The sequence below is a fragment of the Bos grunniens genome, chromosome 1, assembly GCF_055505025.1.
Source record: "Bos grunniens cultivar Pamir isolate PY7600 chromosome 1, Bosgru_T2T1.0, whole genome shotgun sequence".
Taxonomy (NCBI): domain Eukaryota; kingdom Metazoa; phylum Chordata; class Mammalia; order Artiodactyla; family Bovidae; genus Bos; species Bos grunniens.
In genome coordinates this window covers 65,982,269-66,001,919 of record NC_141165.1, presented here as the reverse complement: position 1 = coordinate 66,001,919, position 19,651 = coordinate 65,982,269, and the positions used below count along the sequence as shown (strand labels likewise).

General features: G+C 36.5%; 1 protein-coding gene across 8 annotated transcripts in view; it reads right to left on the bottom strand.

Moving 5' to 3' along the window:
• The window catches only part of NAALADL2 (N-acetylated alpha-linked acidic dipeptidase like 2), a 1,274,580-nt gene that overhangs the window by 138,642 nt on the left and 1,116,287 nt on the right, over positions 1-19,651 (bottom strand). For 2 of the 8 annotated variants that reach the window (XM_086394844.1, XM_086394863.1), the window contains one exon: positions 15,601-16,001. The exons of the other annotated variants lie outside the window; for them this stretch is intronic. In XM_086394844.1, coding sequence (XP_086250970.1) covers positions 15,996-16,001 — 6 coding nt within the window. In that variant the 3' untranslated portion in view covers positions 15,601-15,995. Of the gene's footprint in view, positions 1-15,600; positions 16,002-19,651 lie in introns of those variants that run through there. 8 annotated transcript variants of the gene reach the window in all.

Sequence of the window (19,651 nt, the reverse complement as noted above, 5' to 3'; positions counted from 1 at the left end):
AGTGATCTCTTGGAATCGTCAACATCTCTTCCTACAGAATCTTTTCTATCACTTTTGGAACGTGTTCAAATATTTCCCAACTTAAACAACAACAATTTTAAAACAATAACAGAAAAATAAGCAATAATTCATTAGTCCCCTCCCTGTCTCTGTCTCAAAAGAACTATTAAACTCACAGCCTTGATTTCCTCACTTCACTTATTCCTTTACTCACTTCATCAGATTTCCAGCCTTACTACTGATACCATTTTGGTCAAGGTCACTGCTGACTCTGATAAATCCAATGACCCTTTATGTAGCTTTTGGTACAATATACCTTTCTTGAGAAGAAAATGGCAACCCACTCCAGTATTCTTGCCTAGAAAATCCCATGGACGGAGGACCCTGTAGGCTATAGTCCACAGGGTCACAAAGAGTCAGATACAACTGAGTGACTTGACTTTCACTTCACCTTCCTGAAATGAGTTTTTCTTGGTTTCTGTGACTGCTAGCTCTGGACTTACCTTCTACCTCTTAGATACTCTTCTTAAATCCCTTTTGCTGAGGTCTTTGTTTTCACATCTACCCAATGTTAATAATTAATATTATTAATAATAATGTTAATAATTCTTCTAGACAAATTCACTAGGTAATTTCACTGGCAGGTTTTAACATGTAAATTACAAAGAGAATAACTACCAAGTCTATTATCTCCAGCTCAAAGTTCTATCTTGAGGTTCAGATGAATATGTACAATAGTATACTGGACATATCCACTGCAGACTTCACAGGGACATCAAACACTATGTCGAGATCTAAACTTACACTGCATAACTTTTTATTTAAAAATGAAGATGTCCAATTGCTAAGCTTCCCTGTTTACCTAAGTAGGATACCTTGTAATGATCCTACCTTCAACTCTGGGGTATTTTTAAAATACCACTTATGGATATAGTTTAGTTATAATTTAGTATATGTAAAGACCTTATAAATATAAAATATATTTATAAATTTAAAGCTATTTATGTTAGTCCAATTATACACACATATACACCCACCATGATTACCTCTGTAAACCCTTACACTGCTGGTAGAATAATCACTATCTGAAAACATTCTAAAGTTGATCTATACTAATGAGTAATAAATTCTGAAGCAAATTATCTTGGTACTAACAATTGTTGAGGGGTCCTAGAGCATAGAAAAAAGATGTATGGAGGTCCTTGTAGGACTGATGGAGATCTTGAAAGGAAAAACTTTGAATGAAGAGAGTCACCTCGAGAACCCATGCTTCTGACTGTCAATTATGTATTAAATTAGTGTATAAAAGCTCTAGATAAGCCATTTAAAGTAAAGCAGCGCCTACCTTGGGGAAAAAATCAATTTCGGTGGGTGGGGAAGTACTTTTCCTCTGATATCTGCTTATATCCTACCTTGTCTGCTCTTGTGCTATAACTCCAGTCATACAGTTCTTCTCCTCCAAAGATTTTTTTTTTTAATTCTCTAGGTACAAAAGGTAGGAAAAAGCTGAAAAAAATAGTGAATCTGTTTTAGAGAGCCATAAACCTACTGTCTAGCTTTTGCTTTTGCTCTGGTCCTAAATAGCCTTAGGAGAAATGCAGTAAGGAAGAACTATAAAGAATTTTAGTCAGAGTTTTTAATCAATGTATATCAAATCTGTTTCTCCTATTTTTTTTCTTAACTCAGGAACACACCATCTACCTAGTTGTTAGAGGCAAAACCTAGAAATGTTGACTCTATGCTGTCCATAATTCTTAAAATAGGATGGAGATATCGACCTATTTTGTTTATTGTTATGTCCCCAGCACCTCAAACAGTGGATAGAATAAGCAGATATAAAATAAATATTTTAAAATAAGTCCATTACTTAATGTTTCTTGAATTTGGCCATTTCTCTTAATTTCTTCTGTCATTAATCTATTTCAAGCCACTGCTACCATTCATCTGACCACAGTATCTACTTTCTAACCTGGACTGATTCTCCTCACTTTCCAATCCATTCTTTATATTGCAGTAGGATAACCTTTTCTAAATGCAAGTCTAATATTATTTCATCATTCTTTAAAACTTGTCAGGGTTTCCTGACAAGTTTAGGTTTAGGTTTAGGATAATGTCTAAACCTATTAACATGTCTTTATATGTCTTCTTACTTCTTTAGCAATAGTTCTTGAATCTGTTTTATGTCTTAATCTCTATTCCTAGACATATTGAACTTCTTTTGTTTTTCTTAGTGGGCTAACTCTCTCTCACCTCTGGAATTACCCACAACCTTGCACTTGCCTTGAATACTATTTTTCCCCCCTTTTTTTCACTTTAGGACATCATTTCATGGCCCCATTTGACACCACTGTTTTCTAGAAAGTGTTTCCTAAAACCTAGGCACCTGTTCTAGATTCTCCCTTAGGTCTATGTTTTTTCTATCAAAGCAATCAGCATACTTGCTATAATTTTTAATTCACTGTATATCTTATAAACTTAATTGTGAGCTTCATGGCAGCATCTGCTGTTTCCATTGTACATCTCCTGAAATTTAGTATTTCAGGAAATCTCTGCTATTAGGAAAATTTTAAACAGTACATGAATAGATGAATTATTTCATTTCATCCCTATAATACCACCATAAATATATGTTTCTCTCTAGTCTACATATAAAGAAACCAGGACTCAAACCAGAAATCAAAAAATTTCAAAGATGTGTCAATTACTTGCTATGTGATATTCAAGTCAGTTTAGTGTTCTTGATACTTAGTTTTGTCATCAATACACTAGAACCAAATAAGCCTTGCCTTGACATGGATGACAGAATTTGAAATGAAAGGGTAAATGTCTAGAACAATAGTCCACAGGTAAATCCAGTCTACTCCCTGTCTTTATATGAACTGTGAGCTAAGAATGGCCTTAAAATTTTTAACGAAAAATTTCCTAATATATAAAAAATCATGCAATATTTAAATTTCACTCTCTCCATAAATAAAGTTTCATTGGAACACTACTACATTTACTCACTTACACATTGTACTTTGCTTTAGTGCCAACAGACTTTGATAGTTACAACAGATCTATGTGGCTCACAAAGACAAAATATTTACTTTCTGACTATGGTCTAGAAAAATGCCTGTAGGCACTCAATTATGTGCCTATAATTTTTAATATTGTTTTTAATAATAAAGAGATAAGTCACTTCCTAGTATAAGTATATACTAGGAAGTATAAGACAGGGATCAAGACGATCCCCATGGAAAAGAAATGCAAAAAAGCAAAATGGCTGTCTGGGGAGGCCTTACAAACAGCTGTGAAAAGAAGAGAAGCAAAAAGCAAAGGAGAAAAGGAAAGATATAAGCATCTGAATGCAGAGTTCCAAAGAATAGCAAGAAGAGATAAGAAAGCCTTCTTCAGCGATCAATGCAAAGAAATAGAGGAAAACAAAGAATGGGAAAGACTAGAGATCTCTTCAAGAAAATTAGAGATATCAAGGGAATATTTCATGCAAAGAAGGGCTTGAAAAAGGACAGAAATGGTATGGACCTAACAGAAGCAGAAGATATTAAGAAGAGATGGCAAGAATACACAGAAGAACTCTACAAAAAACAGCTTCACAACCCAGATAATCACGATGGTGTGATCACTGACCTAGAGCCAGACATCCTGGAATGTGAAGTCCACTGGGCCTTAGAAAGCATCACTACGAACAAATCTAGTGGAGGTGATGGAATTCCAGTGGAGCTATTTCAAATCCTGAAAGATGATGCTGTAAAAGTGCTGCACTCAATATGCCAGCAAATTTGGAAAACTCAGCAGTAGCCACAGGACTGGAAAAGGTCAGTTTTCATTCCAATCCCAAAGAAGGGCAATGCCAAAGAATGCTCAAACTACCGCACAATTGCACTCATCTCACACACTAGTAAAGTAATGCTCAAAATTCTCCAAGCCAGGCTTCAGCAATACGTGAACCGTGAACTTACTGATGTTCAAGCTGGTTTTAGAAAAGGCAGAGGAACCAGAGATCAAATTGCCAACATCCACTGGATCATGGAAAAAGCAAGAGAGTTCCAGAAAAACATCTATTTCTACTTTATTGACCATGCCAAAGCCTTTGACTGTGTGGACCACAATAAACTGTGGAAAATTCTGAAAGAGATGGGAATACCAGACCACCTGACCTGCCTCTTGAGACACCTATATGCAGGTCAGGAAGCAACAGTTAGAACTGGACATGGAACAACAGACTGGTTGCAAATAGGAAAAGGAATACGTCAAGGCTGTATATAGTCACCCTGCTTATTTAACTTCTATGCAGAGTACATCATGAGAAACGCTGGACTGGAAGAAACACAAGCTGGAATCAAGATTGCTGGGAGAAATATCAATAACCTCAGATATGCAGATGACACCACCCTTATGGCAGAAAGTGAAGAAGAACTCAAAAGCCTCTTGATGAAGCTGAAAGTGGAGAGTGAAAAAGTTGGCTTAAAGCTCAACATTCAGAAAACGAAGATCATGGCATCCAGTCCCATCACTTCATGGGAAATAGATGGGGAAACAGTGGAAACAGTGTCAGACTTTATTTTTCTGGGCTCCAAAATCACTGCAGATGGTGACTGCAGCCATGAAATTAAAAGACGCTTATTCCTTGGAAGGAAAGTTATGATCAACCTAGATAGCATATTCAAAAGCAGAGACATTACTTTGCCAACAAAGGTTCGTCTAGTACAGGCTATGGTTTGTCCTGTGGTCATGTATGGCTGTGAGAGTTAGACCATAAAGCAGGCTGAGTACCAAAGAATTGATGCCTTTCAACTGTAGTGCTGAAGAAGACTCTTGAGAGTCCCCTGAATTACAAGGAAATCCTACCAGTCAATTCTAAAGGAAATCAACCCTGAATATTAAGAAGGGGACGACAGAGGATGAGACGGCTGGATGGCATCACTGACTCGATGGACGTGAGTCTGAGTGAACTCCTGGAGTTGGTGATGGACAGGGAGGCCTGGCATGCTGCAATTCATGTGGTCGCTAAGACTCGGACACGACTGAGCTACGACTGAACTGAACTGAACTGGTTTTTTGGAAGGACTGTTGCTGAAGCTAAAGCTCCAATACTTTGGCCACCTAATGTGAAGAGCAACTGGAGTCATAAAATGTTAATCATGAGTTTGGACAACAACAACAAACAAATTTTGCACAGAGGATAGACGAAACCCTTCCTCACAGCATAGAGCTCTCTCTCAAGTAACAATATCTCATATTTATGGAGTACTTAGTTTATTGCAAGGACTGTGCTAAGAATTTTACATTGAACTTATTAGTGAGTTTAATCCTCAAAACAATTCTAAGAGGCAAATATGATTAAATATCTCATATTTATGGAGTACTTAGTTTATTGCAAGGACTGTGCTAAGAATTTTACATTGAACTTATTAGTGAGTTTAATCCTCAAAACAATTCTAAGAGGCAAATATGATTTTATCCCCATTTTGTAGAAGGAAAGAGAGACATGCAGAGAAAGAAAATATCTTGCATATGTCTTACCACTGAGACATGTTGAGTCATTATTCAAGAATTGACAATTTGGTTTGAAATCAGTGCTCTTAAACTCCATACCAGTGGGAGTCCCCAGAGGTCTTACTAAAGCACAAATTTCTGGCATTACCTAGAGCTTTAGATTCAGTCTGAGGTTGAGTTCCATAATTTGTGTCTAAGGTATTTCCTGATAATGCTGATGCTGCTGGTTCTCAGACAATAATTTGGAACGCTTAAGACCACTGCCTCATTTTAAGCCAGTATTCCATTTATTCATAAAGAAATTTTTTCTTCACTGTATTTTGGTCCTTTTCCCATTCCTAGTATGTGGTAATAATCATTGTATTGCAGAAGCTTCTTCCAAAAAGATGGACAATATCCAACCAGGTTTACTTGCTTCCAGAATCAACTAGTCATTTCTAGAATATGACATTTCCACTAAGAAGAAAGAATCATTTCCACTAAGTTACATGATTCTGCAAAACATTTTTTCATGGAAGAAAGTGGAATCATGATTCCACTCCCTAAAACATTATACATAACCCCACTAATCCAAGAACCTCAGATACTGCTAATTGTAAAAATTAATATTTAAAAACATTCATTTCACTCTGAGACTCAGAGCATAAGTTAAAATTTACAGAAAAATTTAACATATATTATTAAACATAATCCTCACAACTGTGTGAAGTTGGATATTTTTAATCCATTTTGCTCATGAGAAAAATGGAAGCCTGAAAGAAATAAACATTTGTAAGGTCACAGATATGACAATTGGCTAGAGCTGGACTATAAAGTCAATCGGATTTCAACTCTGTGAAATCCTTGTTTGTTTGAAGACCTCATATTGTCTGACTTCCAAATCTTACATATGGGGGAAAGAGACCACAAATTATGTTGTTGAAGAACATGGGCTTTGGAGACAGCTGTTGAGGGCAAATTCCCACATTCCCCATTTTCTAACTCCCAAGCTCTATAACTAACCTAGGATAAATAACTTATCTTCTCTACATCTCAGTATCCTCATCAGTAACAGCACTTAGTAAGTTTAGCATGTAGAATAAAGAATACATAAGTATAGTGAGCACATAGTACATGAAACACATTAAAAAATAAATCCTTTGTTAGGATTTGTGTGGTCTTGGCATGCACTTTATGACCAGAATAACCTTATGACCCACAATAGCACTTAATGAGTTCTTTCTGGGCCCCTTGAGGACCCAAGAAATTAACATAATTAGGGGCTAAAATTGGACCAGATGGTATTTTATAAAAGACTGGAATTAGTTTCAGAGACTCTTAGGGAAAAAGCATTTAGAAAAGGAAGGTGTTTTCTCTTTACAGAGCTACTAGCCATCAAAATGTTTTTCTTCCTTAATTCAAGAATCCAAACTCTTTTAGTTTTATTTTTTCAGTTATAACAGGATCAGAATCTCATTCAAGCCTGGTCCTGAAGCTCCAAAGGAAACTCAAGAGTCAATTAATTATTTAGATAAATTCATATAGAGTATTATGAATGGACACCTTTTAAGAAAATGATATAAAATGTGTTCATCCCATCAAGTAGAGAGATGAAAAAAGGAAAAAAAAAAGAAGATGTATATGAGTTGATTTATTTAGCTCTCAGCAACTTAGGTTAAATAATAAGGAAAAGAAGGTTCTTAAAGAAAGCATTAATTATAGTACAGATATTGAGGACTGTCCAGTTTCTCCCTAGACTAGTAGAAAATGCCAAAGCTGTCAGAGTTATAACACCTTGGAGAATCTCTAGACAGTTTGATGGACTTCCTGAATTATTTTATAATTATGCTGCTTGTTCCCAAGTTTTAATGATTCACTTGCAAAAGAAATTTCTCTTCACATTAAAAAAACCTGTTCATGAGCTGAGAAAATAGGATTCCAAGAATGCTTTAAATTCAGGGGTTATTTACAAGAAAAATTCTGTGAGTGCTAGTGCATTTTGATTGAGTATTATTCTAACCCTAAATTAGATCTCCAATGGAACATCTTTCTAATTTTTCAGAAGACAGTCAATCATGAAATTAAATTTAATTAAGATAATTTATACAGCAGATAAAACATAGTAAGCATATTGCATAGGATATTTCATAGCATTTCAGCAGAACACTATCCTCTTCTAGTTATGAGAAACGTCTCATACCCATTTATATTTTGTTATTTTCTTTTCTTCAGTGTACTCCCTTTTAGATTTAAATTCACAATCTAAAGATCTACTCTTCCTACCCATAACAATATATTCTTCTGGAGATTTTTCTTTTTCATGTGCTGACAATTTAATTTACAATACGTACTTAGCTAGTAAGAGAACTTAAGTACTTGAAATAGAAAAAATTGCTGCTGTTTTTCTTTTTTTTTTTTAGATTCATCCTTTGACCACTGAGAAAAGTTTAGCTCTTAGAAGTTTGGGGTTTTAAAATTAGTAACATTTTGATAACATTTATCAGGATCTTTCATGGAATAGATGACAAATTCTATTATGTATCTTACAGTGAACTATAACTGAAATTCAAAGGCCACATGTATTTGATATGTTTAATGTAGTACTTTTAGTCAAGTATTTTTTGTTATTCTGTATCTTTGTGGGTAGTGATTATGTTTTTATGTTTTCTCCTGTCTATCATGAGGCCTAGGAAACTTTCAATATAATAAGTCCTCCGTAAAGATATTGAGCAATTTGGCAACAAAATAAAATCAGCACACTTAAGCTACTTTGAAAGAAACGCTAACATTAACTCTATCTTCCAAATTTTTTACTGAGGACTTCATGTAAAATATATGAGTAAGCGAGTGTGTGCTCAGTTATGTCTGACTCTTTGCAACCCTGTGGACTATAGCCTGCTAGACCCTGTCCATGGGATTTCCCAGGCAAGAATACTAGAGTGAGTTATCTTTCCTTCTCCAGGGAATCTTCCTGACCCACAGATCAAATCCATGTCTCTGGCATCTCCTTCCTGCATTGGCAGAAGGATTCTTTACCATTAGCACCACCCGGGGAAGCCCCAGGTGATATATGGGATTGTCACAGATTGTCATTTGTGAATAACAGCATCTTTTGTGCTTTGTGACCTGCAGATAAAGAACATTAAAACTTTGACACCAGACCTCTATAAAGTACTGCTAAAACAGAATTACAAGATTAGCTTTGTATTTCTTTTTTTTTAGTGCCATTTTAGAAGACCATTTATTACCTTGTTAAATGTTAGAACTAGCATATTTGACATATTCATAATTTAATTTCTCAAGGAAAAGAACCTCAGAGGAAACTGTAAATAAATATTGGAGATTTGGAGGGTCTAATAAATTTAGCTGAATACATTAGCTCTGGTGACAGTTAAAGTCCATTATTCAGGAAATTGAAATTTGGATAAATTAGTGTGGTGTTCAGTTAGTTTTTAAAAACAGAAGCATATAATAAAATTGAAGAACATGCAATTTTCAAACAAAAAGAGAATTTTAATATATAGTTGAAAGTGAAAGTGAAGTCGCTCAGTTGTGTCCGACTCTTTGCAACCCCATGGACTGTAGCCTATCAGGGTCCTCTGTCCATGGGATTCTCCACGCAAGAATACTGGAGTGGGTTGCCATTTCCTTCTCCAGGAGATCTTCCCAACCCAGGGATAGAACCCAGGTCTCTCGCATTGTGGGTGGATGCCTTACCATCTAAGCCACCAGGGAAGATCTAATATATAGTTAATATTACCTTAAAGTAACACTGAAGAAGCTGAAGTTGAACGGTTCTATGAAGACCTACAAGACGTTTTAGAACTAACACCCAAAAAAGATGTCCTTTTCATTATAGGGGACTGGAATGCAAAAGTAGGAAACCAAGAAACATCTGCAGTAACAGGCAAATTTGGCCTTGGAATACGGAATGAAGCAGGGCAAAGACGAGTAGAGTTTTGCCAAGAAAATGCACTGGTCATAGCAAACACCCTCTTCCAACAACACAAGAGAAGACTCTACACATGGACATCACTAGACGGCCAACAGAAATCAGATTGATTATATTCTTTGCAACCAAAGATGGAGAAGCTCTATATAGTCAACAAAAATAAGGCCAGGAGCTGACTGTGGCTCAGATCATGAACTCCTTATTACCAAATCCAATCTTAAATTGAAGAAAGTAGGGAAAACCACTAGACCATTCAGGTATTACCTAAATCAAATCCCTTATGATTATACAGTGGAAGTGAGAAATAGATTTAAGGGCCTAGATCTGATAGATAGATGAAATATGGAATGAGGACCTAAATCAAATCCCTTATGATTATACAGTGGAAGTGAGAAATAGATTTAAGGGCCTAGATCTGATAGAGTGCCTGATGAACTATGGAATGAGGTTCATGACATTGTACAGGAGACAGGGATCAAGACCATCCCCATGGAAAAAAAATGCAAAAAAGCAAAATGGCTGTCTGGGGAGGCCTTACAAATAGCTGTGAAAAGAAGAGAAGCAAAAAACAAGGGAGAAAAGGAAGGATAAGTATCTGAATGCAGAGGTCCAAAGGATAGCAAGAAGAGATAAGAAAGCCTTCCTCAGCGATCAATGCAAAGAAATAGAGGAAAACAACAGAATGGGAAAGACTAGAGATCTCTTCAAGAAAATTAGAGGTATCAAGGGAACATTTCATGCAAAGATGGGCTCAATAAAGGACAAAATGCAGAAGATATTTAGAAGAGGTGGCAAGAATACACAGAAGAACTGTACAAAAAAGATCTTTATGACCAAGATAATCATGATGGTGTGATCACTGACCCAGAGCTAGACATCCTGGAATGTCAAGTCAAGTGGGCCTTAGAAAGCATCACTACAAACAAAGCTAGTGGAGGTGATGGAATTCCAGTGGAGCTATTTCAAATCATTAAAGATGATGCTGTGCAAGTCCTGCACTCAATATGCCAGCAAATTTCTAAAACTCAGCAGTGGCCACAGGACTGGAAAAGGTCAGTTTTCATTCCAATCCCAAAGAAAGGCAATGCCAACGAATGCTCCAACTACCGCACAATTGCACTCATCTCACACACTAGTAAAGTAATGCTCAAAATTCTCCAAGCCAGGCTTCAGCAACACGTGAACTGTGAACTTCCTGATGTTCAAGCTGGTTTTAGAAAAGGCAGAGGAACCAGAGATCAAATTGCCAACACCCGCGGGATCATGGAAAAAGCAAGAGAGTTCCAGAAAAACATCTATTTCTGCTTTATTGACTATGCCAAAGCCTTTGACTGTGTGGATTACAATAAACTGTGGAAAATTCTGAAAGAGATTGGAATACCAAATCACCTGACCTGCCTCTTGAGAAATCTGTATGCAGGTCAGAAAGCAAGAGTTAGAACTCGACATGGAACAACAGACTGGTTCCAAACAGGAAAAGGAGTACATCAAGGCTGCATATGGTCACCCTGCTTATTTAACTTATATGCAGAGTACATCATGAGAAACACTGGGCTGGAAGAAGCACAAGCTGGAATCAAGAATGCTGGGAGAAATATCAATAACCTCAGATATGCAGATGACACCACCCTTATGGCAGAAAGTGAAGAGGAACTCAAAAGCCTCTTGATGAAACTGTAAGAGGAGAGTGAAAAAGTTGGCTTAAAGCTCAACATTCAGAAAACGAAGATCATGGCATCCAGTCCCATCACTTCATGGGAAATAGATGGGGAAACAGTGGAAACAGTGTCAGACTTTATTTTTCTGGGCTCCAAACTCACTGCAGATGGTGACTGCAGCCATGAAATTAAAAGACACTTACTCCTTGGAAGGAAAGTTTTGACCAACCTAGATAGCATATTCAAAAGCAGAGACATTACTTTGCCAACAAAGGTCTGGCTAGTCAAGGCTATGGTTTTTCCTGTGGTCATGTATGGATGTGAGAGTTGGACTGTGAAGAAGGCTGAGCACCGAAGAATTGATGCTTTTGAACTGTGGTGTTGGAGAAGACTCTTGAGAGTCCTTTCGACTGCAAGGAGATTCAACCAGTCCATTCTGAAGGAGATCAACCCTGGGATTTCTTTGGAAGGAATGATGCTAAAGCTGAAACTCCAGTACTTTGGCCACCTCATGGAAGAGTTGACTCACTGGAAAAGACTCTGATGCTGGTAGGGATTGGGGGCAGGAGGAGAAGGGTACGACAGAGGATGAGATGGCTGGATGGCATCACTGACTCGATGGATGTGAGTCTGAGTGAACTCCGGAGTTGGTGATGGACAGGGAGGCCTGGCGTGCTGTGATTCATGGGGTTTCAAAGAGTCGGACATGCCTCAGGGACAGAACTGAACTGAACTGAAGTGATTACCTAAATGTAGATGTTAATTCAATTAAAATAATCCTATCACATTAAGTACATTTTTGGAAATTTGAAATGCAAATGGAAAAACTATTTACCAAAAAAATTGGATTTCAAAGACAATTTTTGTTTCTTTTCTTTTTTTTTAAATTTTATTTTATTTTTAAACTTTACAATATTGTATTAGTTTTGCCAAATATCGAAATGAATTCGCCACTGGTATACCTGTGTTCCCCATCCTGAACCCTCCTCCCTTCTCCCTCCCCATACCCTCCCTCTGGGTCGTCCCAGTGCACCAGCCCCAAGCATCCAGTATCGTGCATGGAACCTGGACTGGCGACTGGGTACAAATACAATCATTATATTAATATTATAATTGTTCCTAATAGGGTTCCACTGGTGTTGGCTTCTTCTGCTGTTTCTTTCTGTTTGATACACCTAATACAGTAGAATCATAGTGCATTAGCCAATTGCAGTTTTTCCTAAGTCTACAAGCACAATTTTTCAATGGAATACATGGTATTTCTGGTAAACAAATATGTGAAAGCATCTGCTGATTACAGGCACACAAGGGATAGTAGAGACATATCTGTAACGAGAGACTGAATATACAAATAATGGCTGGGCTATATATAAAAAAGAACACTAATCCACAATCCGCAACAACTAGACAGGATGTCAACCTACAAGTTCTATAACACACAACATCAGAACAGCCAAATTTTACCAAAACTGATAGATTCTCTAATTTCCTCCCCCAATTTCCAACACAGAACCTATCAGAAAAAGTCAAATATTCTTCACTCACCTGTTTAGGATGCCCTGCTTCTAGCTAGCCTTTCTGCAATTTCCCATGCTTACAGCTTCCAATTAGAGCATGTGGAAAGTCTTCCCTTTTCCCCACTACAGACCTTGGCTACTCTTTTGTCTGCCTTAGAGCTTCTGCCAAAGACAAGTGATGAAGTTTCATTCCCTTGCTCTAGTAAGCTCTGAACAAATAGTCTTTACTCATTCTCATTTGAGTGGTCTTCACTTATTTCCACAGTAGTAATCATCCATGACCCACACTGCTTAGTCTGGAGCACCCTAAAGTCCTCAGGATGGCTCCTCTTACATTCTCCTCTTTGCCTTTCCACTCCAGCAAGCAAAACAGTATTGCATGTTCAAAGACATAGCCAACACCACAGATTAAGACTCAACAACTACTCTACTGCTCTTACATATTTTTCAAGATGAATGTATATTTCATATTAAAAAAAGAACACTTATCAACCAACATTGTCCCATCACTATGTTGTGTCCTACTCTTTGTGACCCCATGGACTGCAGCATGCCAGGCTTTCCTGTCCTTCACTGTCTTCCAGAATTTGCTCAAACGCATGTCCATTGAGTCATCCTCTGTCATTAATTAAATACAAACAAGAATGAGTTAGGAAGAATGATGAAACACAAACTGGAACTTACTTTATAATGTCTTCATCCAGGAAGTCAGGAAAATTGATGAGATTTGTTTAAGGTTCCTCTAAAACCCTATGATTCCTTACATTTTCTTAATACTTCCATATAGCCTCCTGTAAGCAACTTTAGGTAGTAAAGTTTCTGACTTTTAAAATGTCATATATATTGCAAAGCTCATAAAGAGCAGCTAGATCTTGAATACTTATCTGATTCTTCCCTGAGTTTTAGAACAGCTAGCTACCTTTGTTAGAACAACTTTGGTGATTCATTTTCTAAAGGAAAATCAGTCTTTAAATTTTCTAGCTTTTTCCTCTGAACACATAAGATTTTATTCTCTTAAATCTCATTCATGGAAGTTTCCTGAGCTTTTTCTGAACTCATCTTCTACTGGCCAGATAACAATATTCATCTTTCTTAAATTTATTTCAATCAACTACCTCAGTTGAAGCCAACAGAAAACTTATCAGTTAGCATTAAAAAAAAAAAAACACTCTTATTTTTAGACACAACTAACATGGCCACCTCACGTGAAGAGTTGACTCATTGGAAAAGACTCTGATGCTGGGAGGGATTTGGGGCAAGAGGAGAAGGGGATGACAGAGGATGAGATGGCTGGATGGCATCACTGACTCGATGGACGTGAGTCTGAGTGAACTCCGGGAGTTGGTGATGGACAGGGAGGCCTGGCGTGCTGTGATTCATGGGGTCGCAAAGAGTCGGACACGACTGAGTGACTGATCTGATCTGATCTGATCTGATGTGTGTGTCTGTGTGTTTATCACAATCCTGTACTTTATTTATGTAATTCCAGAAAGGGCAAAGAATATGTATTTAATAAACACTTGCTGAGTAAAAATGATTTGTGATAGATCTAAGTTTAAGAGTATTAATCTCCTGGAAAATAATTATATTATATGGGTTTATACCCTCTCAAGTAGACATGGAGGACAGAGCCATAAGGGGCAGGAGCAACTTACAGGCTTTCAATGGGAGATTATAGCTATACTCTCGAATAAAGAACTAATATCCTGCATTACTCCTGGAAAAAGATAAAAGTTAGTGAATGTATCTCATGTACATTAGCACACCTAAGAACTCCAGTATTCTTGCCTGGGAAATCCCATGGACAGAGAACCCTGGCAGGCTCCAGTTCATGGGGTGGCAAAGACTCAGACACGACTGAGCAACTACACAACTAGCACACCTGAGGCATAGAACTACTCAAGAAATCTACTTTTACTCCTTTTTTGCCTGTTTTCTATAAGGTTATAGAAAAAAAAAAAAAAAACTCAAAGACTCTATTCAGAACAATTATATGTATATACACATACATACTGGAGAAGGCAATGGCACCCCACTCCAGTACTCTTGCCTGGAAAATCCCATGGACGGAGGAGCCTGGTAGGCTACAGTCCATGGGGTCATGAGGAGTTGGACATGACTGAGCGACTTCACTTTCACTTTTCACTTTCATGCATTGGAGAAGGAAATGGCAACCCACTCCATGCAAGTATATGGATGTATACATAAACACACATATTTCTTCATGTGAATAAAGAATATATGGGCCCTCTGGTTGTCTCTAAGTCATGTCCAACTCTTGTGATCCCATGGACTGTAGCCCACCAGGTTTCTCTGTCCACGAGATTATCCAGGCAAGAATACTGGAATGTGTAGCCATTTCCTTCTCCAGAGGATCTTCCTGACCCAGGGATCGAACCCAGTTCTCCTGCATTGCAGGCAGATTCTTTTCTGACTGAGCCACCAGGGAAGTCTTAATTTCCTGAGTTTGTAACTAGTGGATTCAAATCAGATCCTTCTACCAAGAATTTGCACAGCTGGAGCTTGGGGCATTTTGCCACAATATTTCTTTCTTGAAATGATCCTGCTCTTTAGCCATACAATTTAATAATAAAAACAAAACTTGAAAATGAAAAACTTTATATTTGGGGGGAGATTTTACAGAACATTTTTCTACAGAATCGTTTTGGTTTCCAGAAACCAGAAACTTTAACAATTCAAAGTTTGAGCTTCATGTGTTGTTGTATATTTCTGAATTGCTCATTTTGTGTGTGTTTAGTTCTCTTTTTAATATTTTTTTGAAGTATTATATGCACATATTTCAAGTAATATTTGAATTAATGAAAATCTAGTGCTATATGGTCTTTGAGGCCAAATATTATTTGACCAAATGCTCTATTCTCTTGGAGATTATGGAACTAAAGGATCACACTTTCATGTGGATAAATGGGTATGCCTGTCTCTTAAGTAACTGCCATGGAACTCATGAAAGTAACTCATGGAAAATGCCACCAAATATTTCCAAAATCCACATATTTTAATTTTTAATCAATTCGTCTAAATATATGATATCAGAAAATCTGTCTTGATTTTACTCTTACAGGATGTACAACTCATATTATTCTTTTCAGGCATCTGGTCATCAGAATCATTAGAATCATCAGAATCAATTTTCTTACATTCTACTTTCATAGATTCTTTCTTGAAGTGTATGTATATATATAAAATTCTGCCTTCCCCACCCCACCCCCCATCGGTGAGATTTTCTGTTCTTTTTCAAATTCAGTTGAGAATTTATGTTGGAGACAATTATGATTTACAGGATTATGAGATTAAAATGGTGGACAGGTTGGTTTTGGAGTCAAATTTTACTTTCGATTCCAGAGTTAGCCCACAACTCGAAGTCAATTTCTACATCTGAAAAACAAAAAGAACAATACATTTTCACATGCAATTTTTTGCACAACTTTAACACCAGCACACTGTAACCAGTTGTTCAGCAGAAAGTGGCTAGTAAGTCCTATCTGTAAAACACACATTTTGTGAAAATAGGATCCTCCATATCCTCCTCCAAGGTATGGGAGGAATCACATCTGTGAGTGTTCTGCCGCTCCTATGGTTCAGCTGCACAAGCTCAAGAGGGCATAAACTACAGAGACCTAGTTTGAGCCTCCTCATAATATCTAAATTCTGTAGCATTTGTGGTGCTAGTGCAGTCTTAAGACTGACTGATGGATCCCAAATGCTCCTGGGCAGGATAGAATCCATCAATGAGACCAGTGGGCCACCTCCTTAAAAGAATATCTCAAGTTCATCATTTAGCCCTGGCCAACATACTTTTCCAATTTGACCTCCCCTTCCTTATTTTTCTCCTTTATATCCATTACAGTCTAGTGAAACTACCCATTTTTGTGGCCCACAAACCCATCCTGTGTATCCACATCTCTGCTGCTGCTGCTGCTGCTAAATCGCTTCAGTCGTGTCTGACTCTGTGCAACCCCATAGACGGCAGCCCACCAGGCTCCCCCGTCCCTGGGATTCTCCAGGCAAGAGTACTGGAGTAGGTTGCCATTTCCTTCTCCAATGTGTGAAAGTGAAAAGTGAAAGCGAAGTCGCTCAGTCGTGTCAGACTCTTCACGACCCCATGGACCACAGCCCACCAGGCTTCTCCATCCATGGGATTCTCCAGGCAAGAGTACTGGAGTGGGTTGCCCTTGCCTTCTCCTATCCACATCTCTAGGCTTTGCTAACTCTCTTTCCTTTACCTGGAGTTCCAGTTACCTTAATTATTCCCTAAATCTTTTCTCTCAAGACCCATCACTTACAAATGATCCCCCACCTGGGGTGAGAGGAAGACTTCCTGCCCTGAATTCTCATTAATTTATACTTGCTTTGTAACACTGATTCATTTCTAACTCTATTACAGTTTTGTATGTATGTCTCAGCTCCCTGCAAGGATACACACCTCTGCATAGCTTCTAGCAATGCACTCTGTATATGCCAGATGCTCAGTAAGACCTATTAAATAAATGTTGATATATGTCCCTGAGAACACTGGATCAGAGTAGTTTTCTGAGAATTTGGGGATTAATCTGAATATTTCTCACTCTTTCTATAAAAACTAATTGCTAAACTAGAAAATGTTCCAACATTCTCTTCAGAGGCAGACTTACAAAGATAAAGATCAGGTAATAACATGAGTATGCCATTTATTTTCTATTTTTGCAAACCTAGTATGATGGTCAGTTATTAGCCTCGCCCTTTAAAAAAATTTTTTTAAGTAGACCATTATATTACCATTTTAATTTCCACAGGGAAATGATGACCAATAAAATGTATCAGCCTCTAATGGAATACTAAATATTATTATGTTTAATGATTATAAATTTGAGACATATATCATTGTTTATTACTCAAAGGATATTCTAAAATTATCTCCCATACATTTAAATCTGTTTTGGGAACTATTGTACTATTCTAAGGAATCATTTTTGAAAATTATTTTGTCTATTTTTTCTCAGAGCTATTGCTGAAAAGATGGTGTCTGCTCATTAGAGTAGCTTTGATATTGAAAGAAAAAACAGCATGAATTGTACCTGCACAGATTAAAGAGGGTGATAACTATGTCTACAGAAGCAAGGCATATGTCCCTAGACTAAAAATGCCGTGCATTTGTTTCAGCAAGCATTCTTTTAAACATCACTATGAAGATAACAACAGATGCTGGAAAGTAAATTTCAACAACAAAATTGCAACGTGGAGTCTACAATTTGAGAGTATTTTGATGGAAGAAGTAGGAAAACAGAAAAAATCACTATTCAAAATCTGAAGCGATCTTGTTGGAATCTATAATTTATGCATAATTTAAAACAAAGCACTCTAGATAAAATTGCAAGCATGCATTGTACAAAAATGTCCAATTATTCTAGAGACTGGATTCTTTTTAAGGCATCTATATGGGTCTCACCATAAGCATGTCAAATTAGGCAATGCAAACACAGCAAGCTCCTGAAAGTCTAAGAGCAGTGAGGTCGAAAATGCTCATTAAAAACAGAGTTCTGAATCTAATTTTATGTTTACCAATTACAGTGTTGAAAGGCCCCAAAATCTTCACTGCCATATTACTAGGAAAGACCTACCATTGGATTAAATAATTTATTTACCTGAATTCCTGTTTCTATATCCTTAAAAATCTGATAGATGAAATGGGAGATTGAAGAGGACTAAATTCATTTATTGATTAATGACAAAGGACAAAGGACTCAAAAAACAAACAAAAGCCCCTAAAGTCACTTTTTGTTTTAAATATGGACATTTTACAGAGCTATCTTAAAGATTGGTACCCCTCCCTCTGCAATGTTAATTCCTTCCATATCTCCAGAAAGTCACTATAGCATACAAAATAGATACACCAAGACAAAGTGTTGGAATTCCCAAAGAATTAATTTACTATGAATATCCTAAAATGCACTAAAACTTATTTTGCCAAGAGAAAAATAATAACAAATCACTACAGCCTATATACTGTATTCTTCTACCACTTTTCAGAAATATGTTCACACCAAGGATTTGTTAGTGCTCTCAAGAACGTGTCTTGTATATACACCATTTTACATTTTATAATTTATTTATGAGTCACTTTTTGACTTCTTAGACATACTTTCATTGCTGGAAGTAAAATACTTTCTCTATTAAAAAAAGAAACTGATATTTTTTTAGAATGAAGAATTAAATACACTCTTAAAGTGGATTAAGTTTTAACTTTACATTGGGCTATATTTGCTATGTCTATTGGAACAAGTGAAAATTTATAGAATATGAACTAAGAGCTTTATTATTTATTCATGACAGATTTATTTGAATTTATTTTCTTTGACTTACCAAAAGAACTTCTAGACATATTTCTTAAAAGGTTTTTTTTTTTTTTTAATTTCTACAAATCCCTATATAAAACATATTTCTCCACAGTAATATTTTTATATGACCAATATTTGCTATTATGGCATCAGTTATTTCTCCTAAAAGCAGAATAACCTGATTAAAATATTGGTTTTTACAACACAGATATTAAATAAGTGATATTATTATAGCTTCATAAAACTGCTGAAATTTCTGAAAAAGTTTATGTCATAGGCAGAAGATTAAATTCTATAAGATGATACAGAGAAAACTGATAATCTATGTAATATTCTTTTTTAGTGAAGGTAATAAATCATATCAATTTGTTGGCTTAAGAATACAAATAGGGAGTTTTAAAAGGGAGGGGTGAGTCACCTATGGCTGATTCATGTTGTGCTTTGACAGAGAACAGCAAAATTCTGTAAAGCAATTATCCTTCAAATTTTAATTACTTAATTTTAAAAAGAATACAAATAGGTAATATGTATATAATTCGGCATAGGTCTTATTCATAAAATTATCATAGATTGCTATATCCAATATATATTTTAGTTGGACAATAAACCTAGTTTTATAAGCTATTTTATTTTTTTCTTACAAAGATAAGCACACTAAAGTAAACTTAGAAAATGCAGAGAAGGAAAAAGGAAAAAAAAAGCAAAAAAAAG